This window comes from Monodelphis domestica, chromosome 1, assembly GCF_027887165.1.
Source record: "Monodelphis domestica isolate mMonDom1 chromosome 1, mMonDom1.pri, whole genome shotgun sequence".
NCBI lineage: Eukaryota > Metazoa > Chordata > Mammalia > Didelphimorphia > Didelphidae > Monodelphis > Monodelphis domestica.
This window is the reverse complement of record NC_077227.1, coordinates 714,827,158-714,842,440: the sequence shown is the minus strand read 5'-3', so window position 1 is coordinate 714,842,440 and position 15,283 is coordinate 714,827,158. Positions and strand designations below refer to the sequence as shown.

At 42.9% G+C, this 15,283-nt stretch overlaps 1 protein-coding gene across 2 annotated transcripts in view; it reads right to left on the bottom strand.

The window, feature by feature from the left end:
* RFWD3 (ring finger and WD repeat domain 3) overlaps positions 1-14,777 on the bottom strand; it is a 53,027-nt gene extending 38,250 nt beyond the window's left edge. Inside the window, exons 1-2 of one of the 2 annotated variants that reach the window (XM_007477506.3) lie at positions 14,537-14,777; positions 7,940-8,363 (exon numbers count right to left, since the gene is read on the bottom strand). In XM_007477506.3, the coding sequence (XP_007477568.2) occupies positions 7,940-8,361 (422 nt within the window). In that variant the 5' untranslated portion in view covers positions 8,362-8,363; positions 14,537-14,777. The remainder of the gene's footprint in view (positions 1-7,939; positions 8,364-14,536) is intronic. The other variant, XM_056811582.1, reaches the window with a different exon arrangement.
* Positions 14,778-15,283: the final 506 nt, after the last annotated feature.

Sequence of the window (15,283 nt, the reverse complement as noted above, 5' to 3'; positions counted from 1 at the left end):
TCCTCTCTCAAATGATCTGGAGAATGAAACGGCCAACTGCTTCAGGATCTCTGCCAAGAAAACCCCAAATGAGGTTATGAAGAGCTGGACACAACAATCACAGTGCCTGCTTGATAATACCTGGATGTTCTGTAGGCATCTCAAAAGCAACATGTCCAAAACAGAATGTGTTCTCTTCACCTCAATCCCCACTATTTTCCCTGACCCTGTCAAAGACTCTACTACCCTTCTAGTCCCCAGGCTCAACTCCTGATTTATCCTTGTTTAGTTAGCTCCAAATTCTGTCGTTTTTCCCTCCATGATGTTTCTCACCTCCATCCCCATCTCTTCTCACAGGGCAACCACTCTAATTAAGGTCTTTCTTACTTCTTGCCTGGACTACCACTTAGTCTCCTCCTCCAAATAGTCTTCGGGCCTTGAGTTCTCTCCTCTCCAATTCATCCCTGATCTACTACTACTAGGATGCATGCCTAATCATGTTACTCTCCTCCATAAACTTCAATGGCTCTCTATTGCTTCCAGGATCCAAAACGAGCTTTTCCAATCCTTCACAACCCTGCCCTAATCTGTTATCCCTCTTTATACATTCTATGGTTCAGCCAAGCTCTCATCTCTGGGCCTAGAACATACTCCCACTTCAATGCCCTCTCATCCCCCCAAAACTGTTTTTCCTTCAGAACTCTGCTCAGTTTTCAGTTGCTACTTTTTCCAGTCCCCTCAGCTCTAGTGTTCTCCCCCCCTCACCAAACATATGCTTTCTAGTTATTGGGTAGATGTTTAGGTGCATGCTGTCTCTGATAGGGGCGGTTTCATTTTGGTCTTAGTACCTCTAGCACCAAGGTGCATAGTGCCTCCTGACCTATGCAGGGCCTTCAGAAAAGCTTGTTGATTGATCAACTGATTAAAGAGAAAATTTTGGGAATGGAAAAAACCCATAAGAGGAATACATGGAGACTTTGAGGCTGAAATTATTTTTACTTGAAGGGTTAATTTTTAGGATAAGAAGAGGATTTGTGCCAGGATGGACTGCTGGAGGATTAGGTCGCAAATCTGTTTTATAATGAAAGCCTTTTGGTTACATCCATACTATATTCACCATGGAACCTAGTTGTGGTTGATGCTTCATTAAAAAAAAAAAAGTCATCCAGGGGTGAGGCCCCTGTGGAGCCTTTGGCCTCCTTCAACCACATTTCCAACATAGTTCCTACCTCACTGCATCTGTGGTCCATCTTTGCCTTGAAGTTTAATTAGAGAACTCTGAGTTCTTCATACAATGCCTCCATTGCTCTTCCTCTGCCAAGGGTGCTGGGGCTAAGAGTCTGGCTAACTTTACTGGGGTCTTTCTGTAAACATTTGGCACAGGCAAGGCCACAGACAGATAATTACATATGCCATGACACAGTTCTCAGAACCACAATAAAACTGACTCTGCCAATGAGTTGCTTCTTCCATATGAGCCTGTGGCTGATCTTCCATTGAGCTGCCATTTGGTTTTATGTAGGGGAGAAGGTGAAGCTGGCCTGGGCTCATTTCCACTCGGGAGCTGGACAGAGGCCTCACATTCAGAGTACCAGGACCTCAGTCTGACTCTCAATACCCTCAGTCACCCCTTCTACCACCCTGTCAACATCCCTGCAGAAGGCAGTTCTCTATTTCTGACTCAGAGGCTTCCCAAGGGGCCAGCCTGCTGGTGAACAACAGTATGTAGCTACACTGTTGCTGGGATGATACCTGGAGCCTCTCTAACATGAAGAACTGTCAGGGTCTGTGCTCTGCAGGCAGTCTCCATGAAGCCAGGGTTTACCCCATGACAGAATGAGGCATTGGTACAGGATTTTAGGATGGTAAGAAGCCTACCCCGTCATAAAACAGGAAGAGTGTAGGAAGCAGAAAACACAACGCATAGTAACTATTCTGCATGACAATCTCTTCAAAACTTAGAGAACACCTGCCTCTTGGTAAGGCTAGTCCAGACAGGAGGATATAAAGGGAAATTATACTCAGATTCATACCACATTCTCAGGTGCAAAGAGTTGGAAATGTTTCCATACTGAAGAGTACACTCAAAACTAATTCATAATGTAATTGCTTCAGTTTTCCTTTCCACAATAACTTCACAATATTTTCTTCCTAGAATTCTCTCCCCTGTAAAAAATAGACTCGAATACAGGACTACAATCCCCACAAGCCTTTGCTCCACTTCCCCAGAATGCCTTGTAATCTCACCTGGGCCGAGACCGAGAAGGATTTTAAGCTGATTCGAAGGCTTTGGAGGGGTTTGGCTCTTTTTGGATTTCGGTTTTGGAGCAGGCGGTCTCTTGCGTGATGTGAGGTTATTTTGTCTAGGCCTCTGGCCTAGGCACGTGTTTCTTACTTGTATATTCTTTAATCTTTATCCTTTAATAAACCTCTAAAAAATATAATACTCCTTGCAGAGAGAAACTCATTTCTACCTGCCTCAGTCTCCCCATCTCCCCTAAATTTTAACTGTTACAGATGGCAACCACTAGATTGGATGAGAACTTCTCAAAATTTTTTTAGCCTAGAGAATTTTTTTTTTAAAGCCAAGGTTCTCCGAGATGCTCTTTAGAAAACCATCTTGATCAGCTCCTGCCTGTGGCCCTCTCCAGCTCCTGCGTCTGCTCCTGGCCTCTCACCTGGTGCCTGAGCTGTGCTCCAGCTCCCGGCCCGACCCACCCCGGCGGTCTGTCTCTCACCCATCTGGCCTCCGACCCAGCCGGCTCATCACCCAGATCCTTGGAGCAGATTGCTGAGGACTCATTGCGACCAGCTGGTAACAGTATTGGCCACGTGGGTGGAGGGGAGAGACAAGAGGGAAAGGAGAACTAATTTTCCCTTAGGCTAAGCCTCCACGTGGATGGGGGTATTGGCCACAGGGGTATCATATCAGGAGAGAGAGAAAAGGGAGAGGAGAAGAAACAGATTTTTCAAACAGAAACTTAATAGCAATGGGCTGTTTAAAAGGATTTTTGACTCTTCTGGCAATTTCATTGATTTTACCTGCCTGTCAGGGAGCAGACTCAGCCCAAAGATTCAACTTTAACTTTGGGGAGGAAAATGGGTGGCCCAGCGAACTGGAAGCCAGGCCCAGAGAAGGGAGGTCTCTAGTTAAAGTCTGGCCTCCGATGCTTCCCAGCTGTGGGGCCCTGGACGGATCCCTTGAACCCCATAGCCTAGCCTTTACTACTCTACCTTCGGACAATAGACATTTAAATGGATAATTAAAAACAAACAAACAAACAAACAAAAAACCCAAGGAACTTTGAAGAGACCAAAGGCTATATTCTAAGGCATTTCAGACTCCAATGGTTTATAAAAAAATCTCTGTATTCTATTGTATTTTTTGTTTAAGGTTTAACTTTGTGATTTTAAGTTCATATATTACTGGATTCAATATTATTCTGCTTGAACTGAAGGTTGATTGAATTTATTTTAAATGTACTTAGTTTTAAAAATTCTGTTGTTTTTCCCCTATAACTGTGTTGAACAGATATTATTGTGAATAAGCCCATATATGAAAAAACAGCCTTTTTCTATTTTGCTGAGGATAGATGGACTTCAGAACTGGTTATAATTGTATTAACAACCTTTGGAATTTTAATGTGCTAAATATCTCAAATGATTTGATTTTAAGGGTTTTTTAAATATGATTTTTGGAATTTTTTTTAACAATCTGGTTATTTTTGCCTGCCCCTACCACGAGGTAAGGCCCATTAGCTGAAGTGAAATACATTTTATAAACCCCAACCTTCCCACATGTGAATGGAAGTTGGGCAGTTAATTTCAGGGCATTTGTACCCTTAAAAAGCCTCCAAGAAAAAGGAGCACCCCTTTATTTATGCTCTTCAGCTCACTATTTTACTTCTACCAGAATGATATATAGATTTCTTGATTATGTCCTAAACCCAAGATGAGTTTTACTTTGTTTTAAAAAAATATGTTTAAATACCAAGGTTGAAGGATTGCTATGTTTGTAAAAATTGTGACAAATGTCCATCAATTCATAGGTTTTAAAAATGTCATACAGCAACTTATGTGAAATATGAAAGTGTGTTTGTTTGCTATTGTAATTAATTGGGCTATTGAGAATTTTGGGGATTTTGATATCTACATATTTGTACTACTGTATTTTTAAAGATGAAAAAATTGTTAACCTTGTTCAATTCATTTGCCTTCTACTCACAGTGATCATGGCCAGATACAAAGAGGAAATGGATCTCATTTTTTGGTGAGAAAGCCTTGCATTTTATATTTTCTTATCTGACACAGATTGTCAATGATTATAAGCTATATTTTTGAATTTTTTAAAGCTCTTTTATTATTATATTTTTCTTGCATGTGCAATATACTTTTTCAGTTTTTTTAAATTATTTTTTCTCTCCTTTTTATATTTGAAGCACATGTCACCAGTATTAAGATTTTCTTTAACCTTTTGATTTTCAGTGCTACAAGTTTAAGATACATTTTCTAATACATGCCCTAAAAAGCTTGTGACTATGAAAATGATGCCACTAATTATTTAAATAAATTATGGGACTTTGCTTAATGATTCTGTCTGATTCCAGGACAAGAGCTACACACAAGAGCCATTTCATAGGGCCAAAGAAAGACCAATCTAGGATGGATTGATGCACTTCTAGGCCAATACAAAGGTCTTGAACCTAGTGTGAAGACTCGAGGTTACTATGTTTAACATGTGTTAAGACATAGGCTTTCCTTGTATCCACACTCACCCTGAAGATACTCACAGACCAGTATCCCCGAAACCTTGGCTCCTCCTTGGCTCCTATAACCTGGTCCCTTTCTTTTCTGCCTCTCATAGTGTGGTACCTTTCTGTAGTCCTGGCAATGACTGGGTAAATGCATCATTACTTAGATCATTTTGATTGGGCCCTGATTGAAGGACCTGTTATACATTTATTTTTCTTCTACTTGAAATTTTTACACATAAGACTTTGATAGTCTATATTTTTATCCAGAAATTTTTCTTTCCTTTTGATTTTTCTGATGTCTTTTTAATATCTCTTGCCAATTGATTCATATACCTCAGCCATGCATCCCTAAGTGATCCCCCTTTTTTTTATATCACCCTCTTAATGGGGGGAATGTAAAAAAAATATCATTATTTAAATTGCAAAGTTTAAATTCCTTTTGAGAAGAATTTTAGGTAAAGAAGATGATACTTCCCTGAATTCAGAAACTGAACTGTTGGAGAAGCCATCATGAAGAAGCCTCCAGACCACGAAATGCACAAAAATGAACTTTGGGTGTGGTTAATGAACATTTATTTGCATGCATACTTTCATGCCAAAGGGGACTGCCCCCTAACGGCTTTTTGTCAATGTGTTCAGCAATTATTGGTTTTATTCTTTTTTCTCTTATCCTCACACTATTGTAATCTTTTAAGTTTATTATGTTTTTATGATCCTTTTGGGGAAAAATTAATTTTTCCAAAATGATCATACAGGGGAATGTAAAAAATAGACTCGAATACAGGACTACAATCCCCACAAGCCTTTGCTCCACTTCCCCAGAATGCCTTGTAATCTCAACTGGGCCGAGACCGAGAAGGATTTTAAGCTGATTCGAAGGCTTTGGAGGGGTTTGGCTCTTTTTGGATTTCGGTTTTGGAGCAGGCGGTCTCTTGCGTGATGTGAGGTTATTTTGTCTAGGCCTCTGGCCTAGGCACGTGTTTCTTACTTGTATATTCTTTAATCTTTATCCTTTAATAAACCTCTAAAAAATATAATACTCCTTGCAGAGAGAAACTCATTTCTACCTGCCTCAGTCTCCCCATCTCCCCTAAATTTTAATCTTTACACCCCTCTATTCTTAGGATTGCATTAGAAAGGATACTGAGGAGATATTTCTAGTTGTAATAAATGGGATACTCTGGCTTGACTAGAGAGATACTAGGGGAAACCTAAGGGTGACTAGTTGTAATGGAGATAGAGATACTTCTGAAAGATAGAGAGATACTACTAGAGGGGATACTCCGGGGTTGCCTATTGATCACTACTGATGGCTAATAGATCAAGATATTTCCTACCCTCCACCCTTCACCTCCTAGTTTTCCACCCATGCCCTCCTGCCTCCCTTCCCCTCCCCGCTGTTAGTCAGCTACCCTTCTAAGTAATTCAAAGTGTGAGGTTTAGAGAAGATACTCTTATTCTCTTTCTCAAGTAAGGAGGTTTATTGGGGAGGACGAGGATGGAAGATGAGGTGATAGGGATGAGGTTTTCCCTAATCTATAAGGAGGGTTAGGAGGATTTAGAAAATGTCAGTCCTGTCACAGCTATGACACAAGTTTGTCAAGGAGATGGGAGGTTAACTGTTTAATCTTTTTTCTTCTTCCTTCAAATTCAAATCTCAAATATACAATCAATTCTTCACACTCTAAGCCACCAACAAAAGTTAATTTCTTCTCAGACTAGCTCCAGAAGCCCCCCCCCACCCCGGTCCTTCCACCTAGGACAGAAGTTCAGAGCTTCTTCCCCCTTCAGCCTGGCTTGACTCTCCAACTGTCTTTCCTGGGAACATTCTATTTGGAATGTTCTTTTTTGATTGACAGCTGAGGTCTTTTACTTTGTTTTGCATGCTTGGCTTGGCTTGAAAATCCTCTCTTATACAGGACCCCTGAAAGATGACTAGACAAGATACCCATTATTACTCGGGGGCTTGCTCCAAGATTTAAAATTTTTGTTCGAGAAAGATCTTCAGAGAAGAAGCTTGCTAACTCCTAAATCCAGAGAATGAACTGTTTGCAGAAAGATACCTAAACCCTTACACTACAGGAAGATCCAGAATAAACCTTGGGGTGCGATTGATCAAACATTTATTTTGAACGTACACTCTTATGCCAAAAGGGGACTGCCCCCTAATTTGGTTTTTGTCAATGTGCCCAGCAAAACACTGGTTTTGCTGTCTCTCACTCTTCTATTTCCCCCTTATCTCTAACTATTGTAGTTTTCCTCTTAGAGGGTAAAATTTTGTATACATTTGCAGTTAGAAATTTTTGGGGTGCAGGATGCTTATGTTTAGTGATCAATTGGGGAGACTAGTCCCCTAATCATCATCAGAGGGATTGTGATTTTTAAATTCTCTCCATCTTGCTTGGTCTAGCACCCAGGAATGTGCACACCCACACTACACAGGTATGTGCCACCAAATGACAAATCAGAAACAACTGACCGTCTCCTGGGCTGTCCTAAGCCAAGCTTGAACCACCACTGGCACATGTAAGGTGCAGAAAGTGATGTAGAGAACTGCCTCTGGAGTTCCCCTCACTTTCGGTAGAGAGGGCTAAGCACCAGTTAGATCCTGGCGCTCAAGCTTGGAGGAGCCCCAAAGACAACTTTCCTTCAGACCTTGGATAGCCCTATTTTCATTAACTTTTAACTGAAAACGAGCACTTCTTTCATCATTTAAAAACTCGATTCTGAGAAGGGGTCCATAGGCTTCTCTGACCCAAAGGGTCATAGGGGGACTGACAAAAACCAAGAGAAAAACCCTTCACTTCAGAAAAAGGGACCACTTTAGGTCTGTATCCTCAAAGTACTTTGACACGTATTACTTCCAGCCCAGGACATATTCTTATCTCCATTTTATAGATGATAGGGCCAGACTTACCCCACACACATCACTGACTTTGCCCACAACAGGCTACTTGCCCATGACATGTTAAAAGGATTTAATATAATCTGACTGAAATCAACCAACCTGGGCCCCCTGGATTGGTAAAAGGATTTCCACCACAGTGTGCCAGGATGCACTTTGACAGATGAACATGGTCATCCCACCTGAAAACACCTAGACTTTCTTTTGGACTAAAAGTGTGAAGTTGGATGGTCTCCTTGGGTAAAGAAGGCACCCCTCAACCTCTAACTTTTGGTTGTGTGGGTGTAGCCCTGCTTTTTACCTGTAGTCCGAGGTCCTCTGAGACCCTCCTATCCTCCTCTGAAGGCGGACAGCCCTCCTCCTTGTTCGCACCGATTGGGAGATCTGCTGGGAAGGCTGCCTCAAGAGGCCCAGCACCCCGTGCAACTGCTGTAGTCTGTCAATGAAGCTGTTCATTGAGTTCAGGGCAGACTCCGGGAGGCCGGGATTCACATCGGCTCCTATTGTATCTTCTGCTGCTATGGCTCCAGGGTCCAGATTCTCCTCATTCTCCAGGCCAGAGGATACAACTTCTTCAGTCACTTCAATAGGCACCTGAGGAACAGGGAGGAGTGGGGGGTCCACCTGCCCAACAAATGCTTCAGCAGGGACAGCCTCCTGGTGTTCCATAGCAGGATCTCCTTCTACCACCTGAAGGTCAACGTCCATTGCTTCTTGGGCCATTGCTGAAAACAAATCCAAAAAACAAAATATGAGATAAAATATGCTAAATAAACATACAAAGTGGCATCACTGGTTCAAATATACCCAAGCTTTGGGAGCTGTTCTTAAGCTGAGGTTAGCACTGTGTTAGTCTTTCCTGGATCTGAGTCCTTTGGGAGGTGTTGGCTTTTGTCTCAAAACTGGGGACTGTCAAAAGTGACCCCCAAGGAGGCAGGTGGCCTAACTGCCCAAAGGAGAGTTTTTGATGTCCCAAATGCAAGAGAACCCTACTGAGTAACAGGCTTAAAAACTAAAGGTAGAAACTCAATGCTGATCCTTTGAACATTCTCTCAGCATCTCTCCTCCGTCAGCCTACAAGAGCTTGTGCTTGGGACCCATAATGAGATTCTCCTCCCTCTGCAGTGTTCCTACCTGCCAACCTATGCACACTCTCCATCGTGAAAGACAGTAGTTCATTCTACCCAGTCATGTGAAGAAAGGGCCAGAGGAAATCAAACTGCCTTCTGGCTGGGAGGGTCCCTCTCCTAGAGACTCGCAACACTTCAGAGACTCTGAGTAGCACACCTACCTGACATTCCCCGCTGCCCTGAGAAAAAGACCAGATATGGAGTCAACCAGCCAGGAATGAAAAGGTAGATGACAGGCGATAAACTGGGTCAAGGGGCCAGTGGAAATGCTTGCAAGGGGCTGAAGGAAAGGGCATTAAAATCCATCTGGAATGCCAGTCCTGACATTCCAGAAGTTCCTTAAGGGAGGGAAATTCCCCAGTTAGTAAAATGTCTCCAATGTGGAAGGAAGCTAAGAAAGTATTTCAACCTTAAAGGTGTACTTGTTAAAGAGGGAAAAAATCAGAAAGTGAGTGATGGGGGAATATAAGGAGAAAAATCAGTAAATCAAAGATTTCAAGAGAAAGGAAATTCAACTAAAAACCCTGTGGGAACAAATCCCCATAGAGAATACCAAAACTAGAAGGAAAAAGAAGTACTAAACCCTCAAAAAGAATACAAAACCTGTGACAAATATTAAGAAACCAAGGCAAGTAAATCAATATTTGATGAACATAGAACCCAGCAGACCTAAGAGAGCAAGAAAGAATTAAAAATTCTAAAATGGTTCAAAAGAGAACTAAAACCCTAAGAAAAGAATTTAAGAGATTGGACCTGTGATTTCATCAGTTTCAAGAGCTGGGGAGAGTGGAATGGGGTAAGGTAAAGATAGGTGTGAATTTTAGAAGATCTGATTTAGCTATTTCCTGATTAGTAGCAATAGAGATACTTGGTCTAACAGAATCAGGTCTTGGGACATTTTTCCACCCTCCTTAGTTTAACAAGGTCAGGAATGTCTGCACCATACTCAAGGATTAAGTATCTAAGAAAATGGTCTTCAACAGATATGTGCAGAAACAGCAGACAGACCCCTGGGCTGTCCTAAATCAAGCTAAGCTACTATTGATACAGATGAGACACAGGAAAGTGACACAAAACCGTCTATATAAGGCACGTCACTTCCTCTCTTCAGCCTCTTTTCCAGGAGAGGTGTCTCTGGCTGGCAGCGTGCTAAGCGTTCTGACATCTTGGTGTGGTGGCAGCTATTTGTCTGGGTTTTGGCAGTGAGTTTGCCCTTGAGCTAATTCAGGTTCAGGCATCCTGGCTGAGCCCTCTTGGAGTTCAGGCTGATTCCTTCCTCTTTTACTCTCCAAACCTTACCTTCTAGAGCCTCTAATCTTCCCGCCTGGCTGAAGAAATACTACACCCTTTCCTTCTCCCTTCTTAAATTTCTTTCCACTATTTTAATTAAATCACCATACATTTCCAGACTGACTTGGATAAATTTTTTTTTTGTTATTTGGGATATCCATGGCCACCAATAATTAATATAGTTTAGGTCACAATGCTAAGATTATCCTTTACATAGGGAATAGGTTGGAAAACTCCTTCTACTTTCTGAAGCTTAATCTCAAAGAGAGAGATCCCTTGAAGCCACAGTGATATAGAAAACTACAAATTAATGTACCGCTTTGTTAAACATTTCCCAATTACATTTTAATCTGGTTCAGGCTACTCAAAAATTTATAGGACAGGCTGCAAGCAAGTTAGATACCTCTAGCCTCAAGCACTGAGAATAACCTAGGGTCTCATCTTTGAGAGCCCACGGTTACTTGTCTAGGAGGCTGGTTCATTAATGTGCCTTAGACAGGAATAAATATCAGAATGTATATAGCTTTCAAAGCATTCTCCTTCTGTTATTATTCCCCAAAATCCTGGGCCAGAAAGAGTCAGCATTAGCATTGTCCTTGTTCCTGACCACCACTTCCAGAGTGTTCCTTTGCCACAATCACTAAGCAACCTTATTCCTTTGAAATCTATTATCAACCTAGGGCGACTAGGTGGGGTAGTAAATAGAGTGCTGGGCCTAGAGTCAGGAAGTCATCTTTATGAGTGCAACTCTGGCCTCAGACATTTGCTAGCTGTCTGACCCTGGGCAAGTCACTTCTGTTTGCTTCAGTTTCCTCCTATGTAAAATCTATCTGGAGAAGGAAATAGCAAACCACTCTAAGTTTCTTTGCCAAGAAAACTCCAAATGGAATCATGAAGAGTTGGACAATATTTATCTGTCTATCTACCTATCTACTTTTGTCTATTTCCCTATTGCATCCTGTCTAGATCATCAAGGTAATATCTATTTGTCTACTGGTAATTCTCCTTGCTTTCTCAAGGAATTCTCTACACGATTCAGTCTTCATCTTTATTGAAGCTCTTTCTCTAGTGCTAGGAGTCTTCCTTATAAAAAAGGGCACTTGGAATCTAGATTCCCAGGTCATGCATTTTAACTCCTAACCATCTCTCTACCTCAGGGGACGGTCATGTCCTTGATCACCCATGACTGTGCTAAATCTATGGTTCTGACGTCTGAAATTGCTCTCTCCAACTCTCCCTTGACCTTACTCCCTATAAACCTATTCTTTGTCTTCGTTTTGAGTTCTGATCCCTCCATATCCCCCTGTTCTCCCAGACTGAATGACCTTCATTTCCCCCTCTTCAGCCTTTACTATAGTAAGAAATATGATATAACCACCACTAGAATTCATGTAGTATTTCACATAAATTATCTCATTTGATTCTCAAAATAGCCTGGTGAGGTAGGTGCCATTATAGCCCCAGTGTATAGAAAAGGAAACTGAGGCAAATAGGGTTAAGTGACTTGCTCAGGTTCACATAGACATAGATGGTTATAAGTAGATAGGGTCATATTTGAGTTCAGGTCTTCGTGACTCCAGGCCCTACTTAGATGCCTATAAGCATGGAATTAATCAGTTAAATGATATACTATACTCAAACCTGTTACCACCTGGTCATACTATGTGGTCATACTTTACCAAATCTTAACTCTGGGTTATATGACCACCATTGGTTTTCAGCACTATGACCAAGGTGTACTGAATGTTGCTCAAGTTAAGGTACATAGATGAATCAATATGGTTCAAAATCCTTTTTTAAAAAAATTAATTGAGTTTGTTACATTAAAATTCCCAGGTATCTCCTTGCCTTCCCCCTCCCTCCACTAGAGAAGGCATCATTTGGCAAATGTATATATATGTATGTCTGTCTTGCTTATTTCTATTTTCAATTCTTTCTTTGGAGGTGGACACTCACAAGTTATAAATCAAATAATATTTCTGTTAATGGATATGATGTTTTCTTGGTTCTGCTCAATCCACCCTTTATAACTTCTGGTAGGTCTTTCTAAGTAAACACTTTTACCTTCTGTTTTAGAATCAATATTGTATTTGGTTCCAAGGCAGAAGAACATTACATAGAACATAGACAATAGGAACTAAGTGACTTGCCCAGGGTCACACAGCTATGACCTGTCTAGGTCCAGATCTGAACTCAGGACCTCCAAATTCCAGGCCTGATGCTATATCCTCTGAGCCACCTAACTGCTCCCCTTCTCATCATTTCTTATGGTGCTGTAGTATTCCATCACATACCACAACTTGTTCCCCAATTAATAGGCACCACTAGTTTTTTGTTCTTTGCTATAACAAAGAGCTGCAATAAATATTTTAGCATATTTGTTCGTTTTCTTTCCCTCTGGTCACCTTAGGAAAAAGACCTAATAGAATGGTATTACTGGGTCAAAGGGTATACAAAGTCCATCATTTTCTCTACCTTACAACCCTTCCCATTGTTCTTCATCTTTCCTGTGACCTCCAATTTCTGCACTCCTGAATAAGCTACCTTCCCCATCTCAACCTCTCTATATTCCAGGCCTTTGCCTCCTTGTCCTATTGCTCATTAGGCCTTGTTAGGCCACACTCTTGGATTACTTCCACCATCTGCTACCTTTGCTTCTTAACACAACTGGAGAAAAATCACCAAACCAGCTGACTAGAACTAGTACAAATTTATACTACATAATTTCAATGAAACCATTGTAGCAGGGGAATCTTTTTATACCTCCCTAATTGTTCCCTCTCACAACAATGGCTTTTCCAAACCTCCCCACCACCACCCAAACCTTCGATCTTCCATTCTCTCTTCTAAACCCTGGAGTCTGGCTTTTGATCACCTCATGCCAATGAAACAGTTCCCAGTAACCTCTTAATGGCTTCTTCACAAACTTCAACCTCTTGGACATTTCTGCAGCCTTGGACACCCTCTTCTCTTTGTCCCTTTCTCCTCTCAGTTTTTATGACACCCCTCTCCTTTCTTTTCCTCCCTGTTGGACCATACTCCTCCATTGCTGTGGACCTTCATCCAGGTCTTTCCCTCCAACTGGGGGAGGAGGTCCCCCATCTCTTCCCTCTATTCTATAATACTTGCTGAGCTTCTCAGTTCCCTAGTATTGTCATCTGTTTGATTCTGACTGATCCAACCTTTGGCCTCCTCTGGCTTCTAGCCTCACATCTTCAACTGAGTACTGGGCATCAGAACTGGCTGCCCTTGACATATGAAACTGGACATGTCTGAACCTCTCTATTATGGCTACAGGAATCATTATCCTCAGTCAGCTTGGGGAGAGGGGGTCGCCCTTGACTCCTCACACTCACCCTATATTTCCAGTCTGTTGCCAAGTCCTGACTCCTCTATTTTCCCAAACTTCTTGTGTGACAAAAGGAGCTACTCGAGTTGTGGTCTTCCTCAATCCATTCCCAGAATATTATAAGAGCTTTTTGGCTCCTGACTCTATTCCTACTCCAATCACTCAGTTTCCCAGGTTCCTACTCATTTAGCTCCAGTCATTCTCTCATCTGCTGGATCTGATATAAAATCCTGTCTAACTTCTTAGAGAAAAAAAAAAGCTTTACCTTCTATCTTAGTATCAATTTTAAGGTAAAAAAGTGTTAAGTGCTAGGCAATGGGGGTTAAGTGACTTGCCCAGGGCCACATAGCTAGGAAGTATCTGGGATCAGATATGAATTTGTGGGGCTTCTAACGACCTTCACAGACTAGTGCCCTCTGACCTTGCCATTCCTTTTATAAATCACCTCCCAATATGTACATCGAGGCTGATCCTCCCATGAGATCCTATTCGTTCCCCAGAGAAACTAAAACACTTTCTCTCATCTTCATCTCTGGCTTCCTTCAGATCCCCCACAAAATCCCACCTTCTGCAAGAAGTCCTTCCTGATATCCATTAACGTTACTGCCTTCCTTCCACTGATTCTGTCTATAGTTTGCCTGTACACAGTTGTTTCCATGTTGTCTTCCCCATTAGACTGTAAGCTCTGAGGGCTGGGGATGATTTTTTTGTTGTTGTCTTTTATCCCCAGTGCTCAGCCCCGTGCCTGCCACACAGTAGGCGCCCAAAGAACGCTCATTTCCTTCTCTCCCTATAGCCTTTTTCTCTGTATCCCGTGCTCGGCTCAGTGCCTGAATACAGTAGGCACCCAATGCATGCTTGGGGTCGGTTCACTCCAGGCCCCATCCGGAAGCAGGTTTTCTACCTCCCACTTAAGGCTCTCGCCCCTCCTGGGCCCAGGGCTTCGGCCGTGGCCTGTGGGGTTTGGACGGGGCGCGGACGCGGGGCCTGGCAACCTTGCGGCGCATCTGACACGCACAGAAACTGAGGCCTAGCGCGGCAGCTCCAGGGCCGAGTCCGGCCAGGCCGGGAGGCGCCAGGCCCCAAGGCAGGGGCGGCCCGCGAGGCTTTCCCTAGGCTTATTTGCTACCTGCTGTCACCGTTTTGGGATCCCGGGCCGCGATGGGGCCGCACGGGGCGCCCTCTCTCCCCCTGGGTTTCCAGACTAGCTCAGGCCTGGGCCTCCCGGACACTGGGCCGCATCTGCCGCCGCCGTCGCTGCTACAACACTATCACCACCACGGCCGCCGCCGCCTCGCATTGGACGCTGGTCTCCAGCCTCCAGCCAATCCCATCTCCCCTCCACCCATTGGTCGGAGCGGTCAGTTCGAGAGACTCTCTGATTGGATGTGCTGACGACTTCTCCAAGATCGGGTCGGCAGGGCGGAGAGAAACTCAGACACTCTCCTCCTATTGATGAATGGATCTTTCCATCACTCTACAGCCCGCCCCTAAAGGTTATGCGGAAATGGACTCACCCCCACCTCCCGTTCATTTGAATTTCTGGGCGGGAAAAAGTTGTGTTGTCGCAAAATTGTTGCTCTCCGGGACCCAAGGTCCGGGGGCCCTTGAAACCGGCAAAGAACCAATGGGCACCCTCTAGCCTAATCTTCCCTCCCCCAAAGAAAAACAAAAATTTGTCACAAATATGCAGAACCATTAGCCACGCTCCAAGTATGGGTCTTGGGCCATTTGCCTCTATTCCCTCCATTTTAAAAAACAAATCTGTTTGTGCAAAAGGTTAGAAAATGTTGCATTCTCTTTGACCCAGCAATCTCCTTATTGAGTTAATACCCCAAGGAGCTTTTGGGCCAACAAGAAAAAAATTCACTATGGT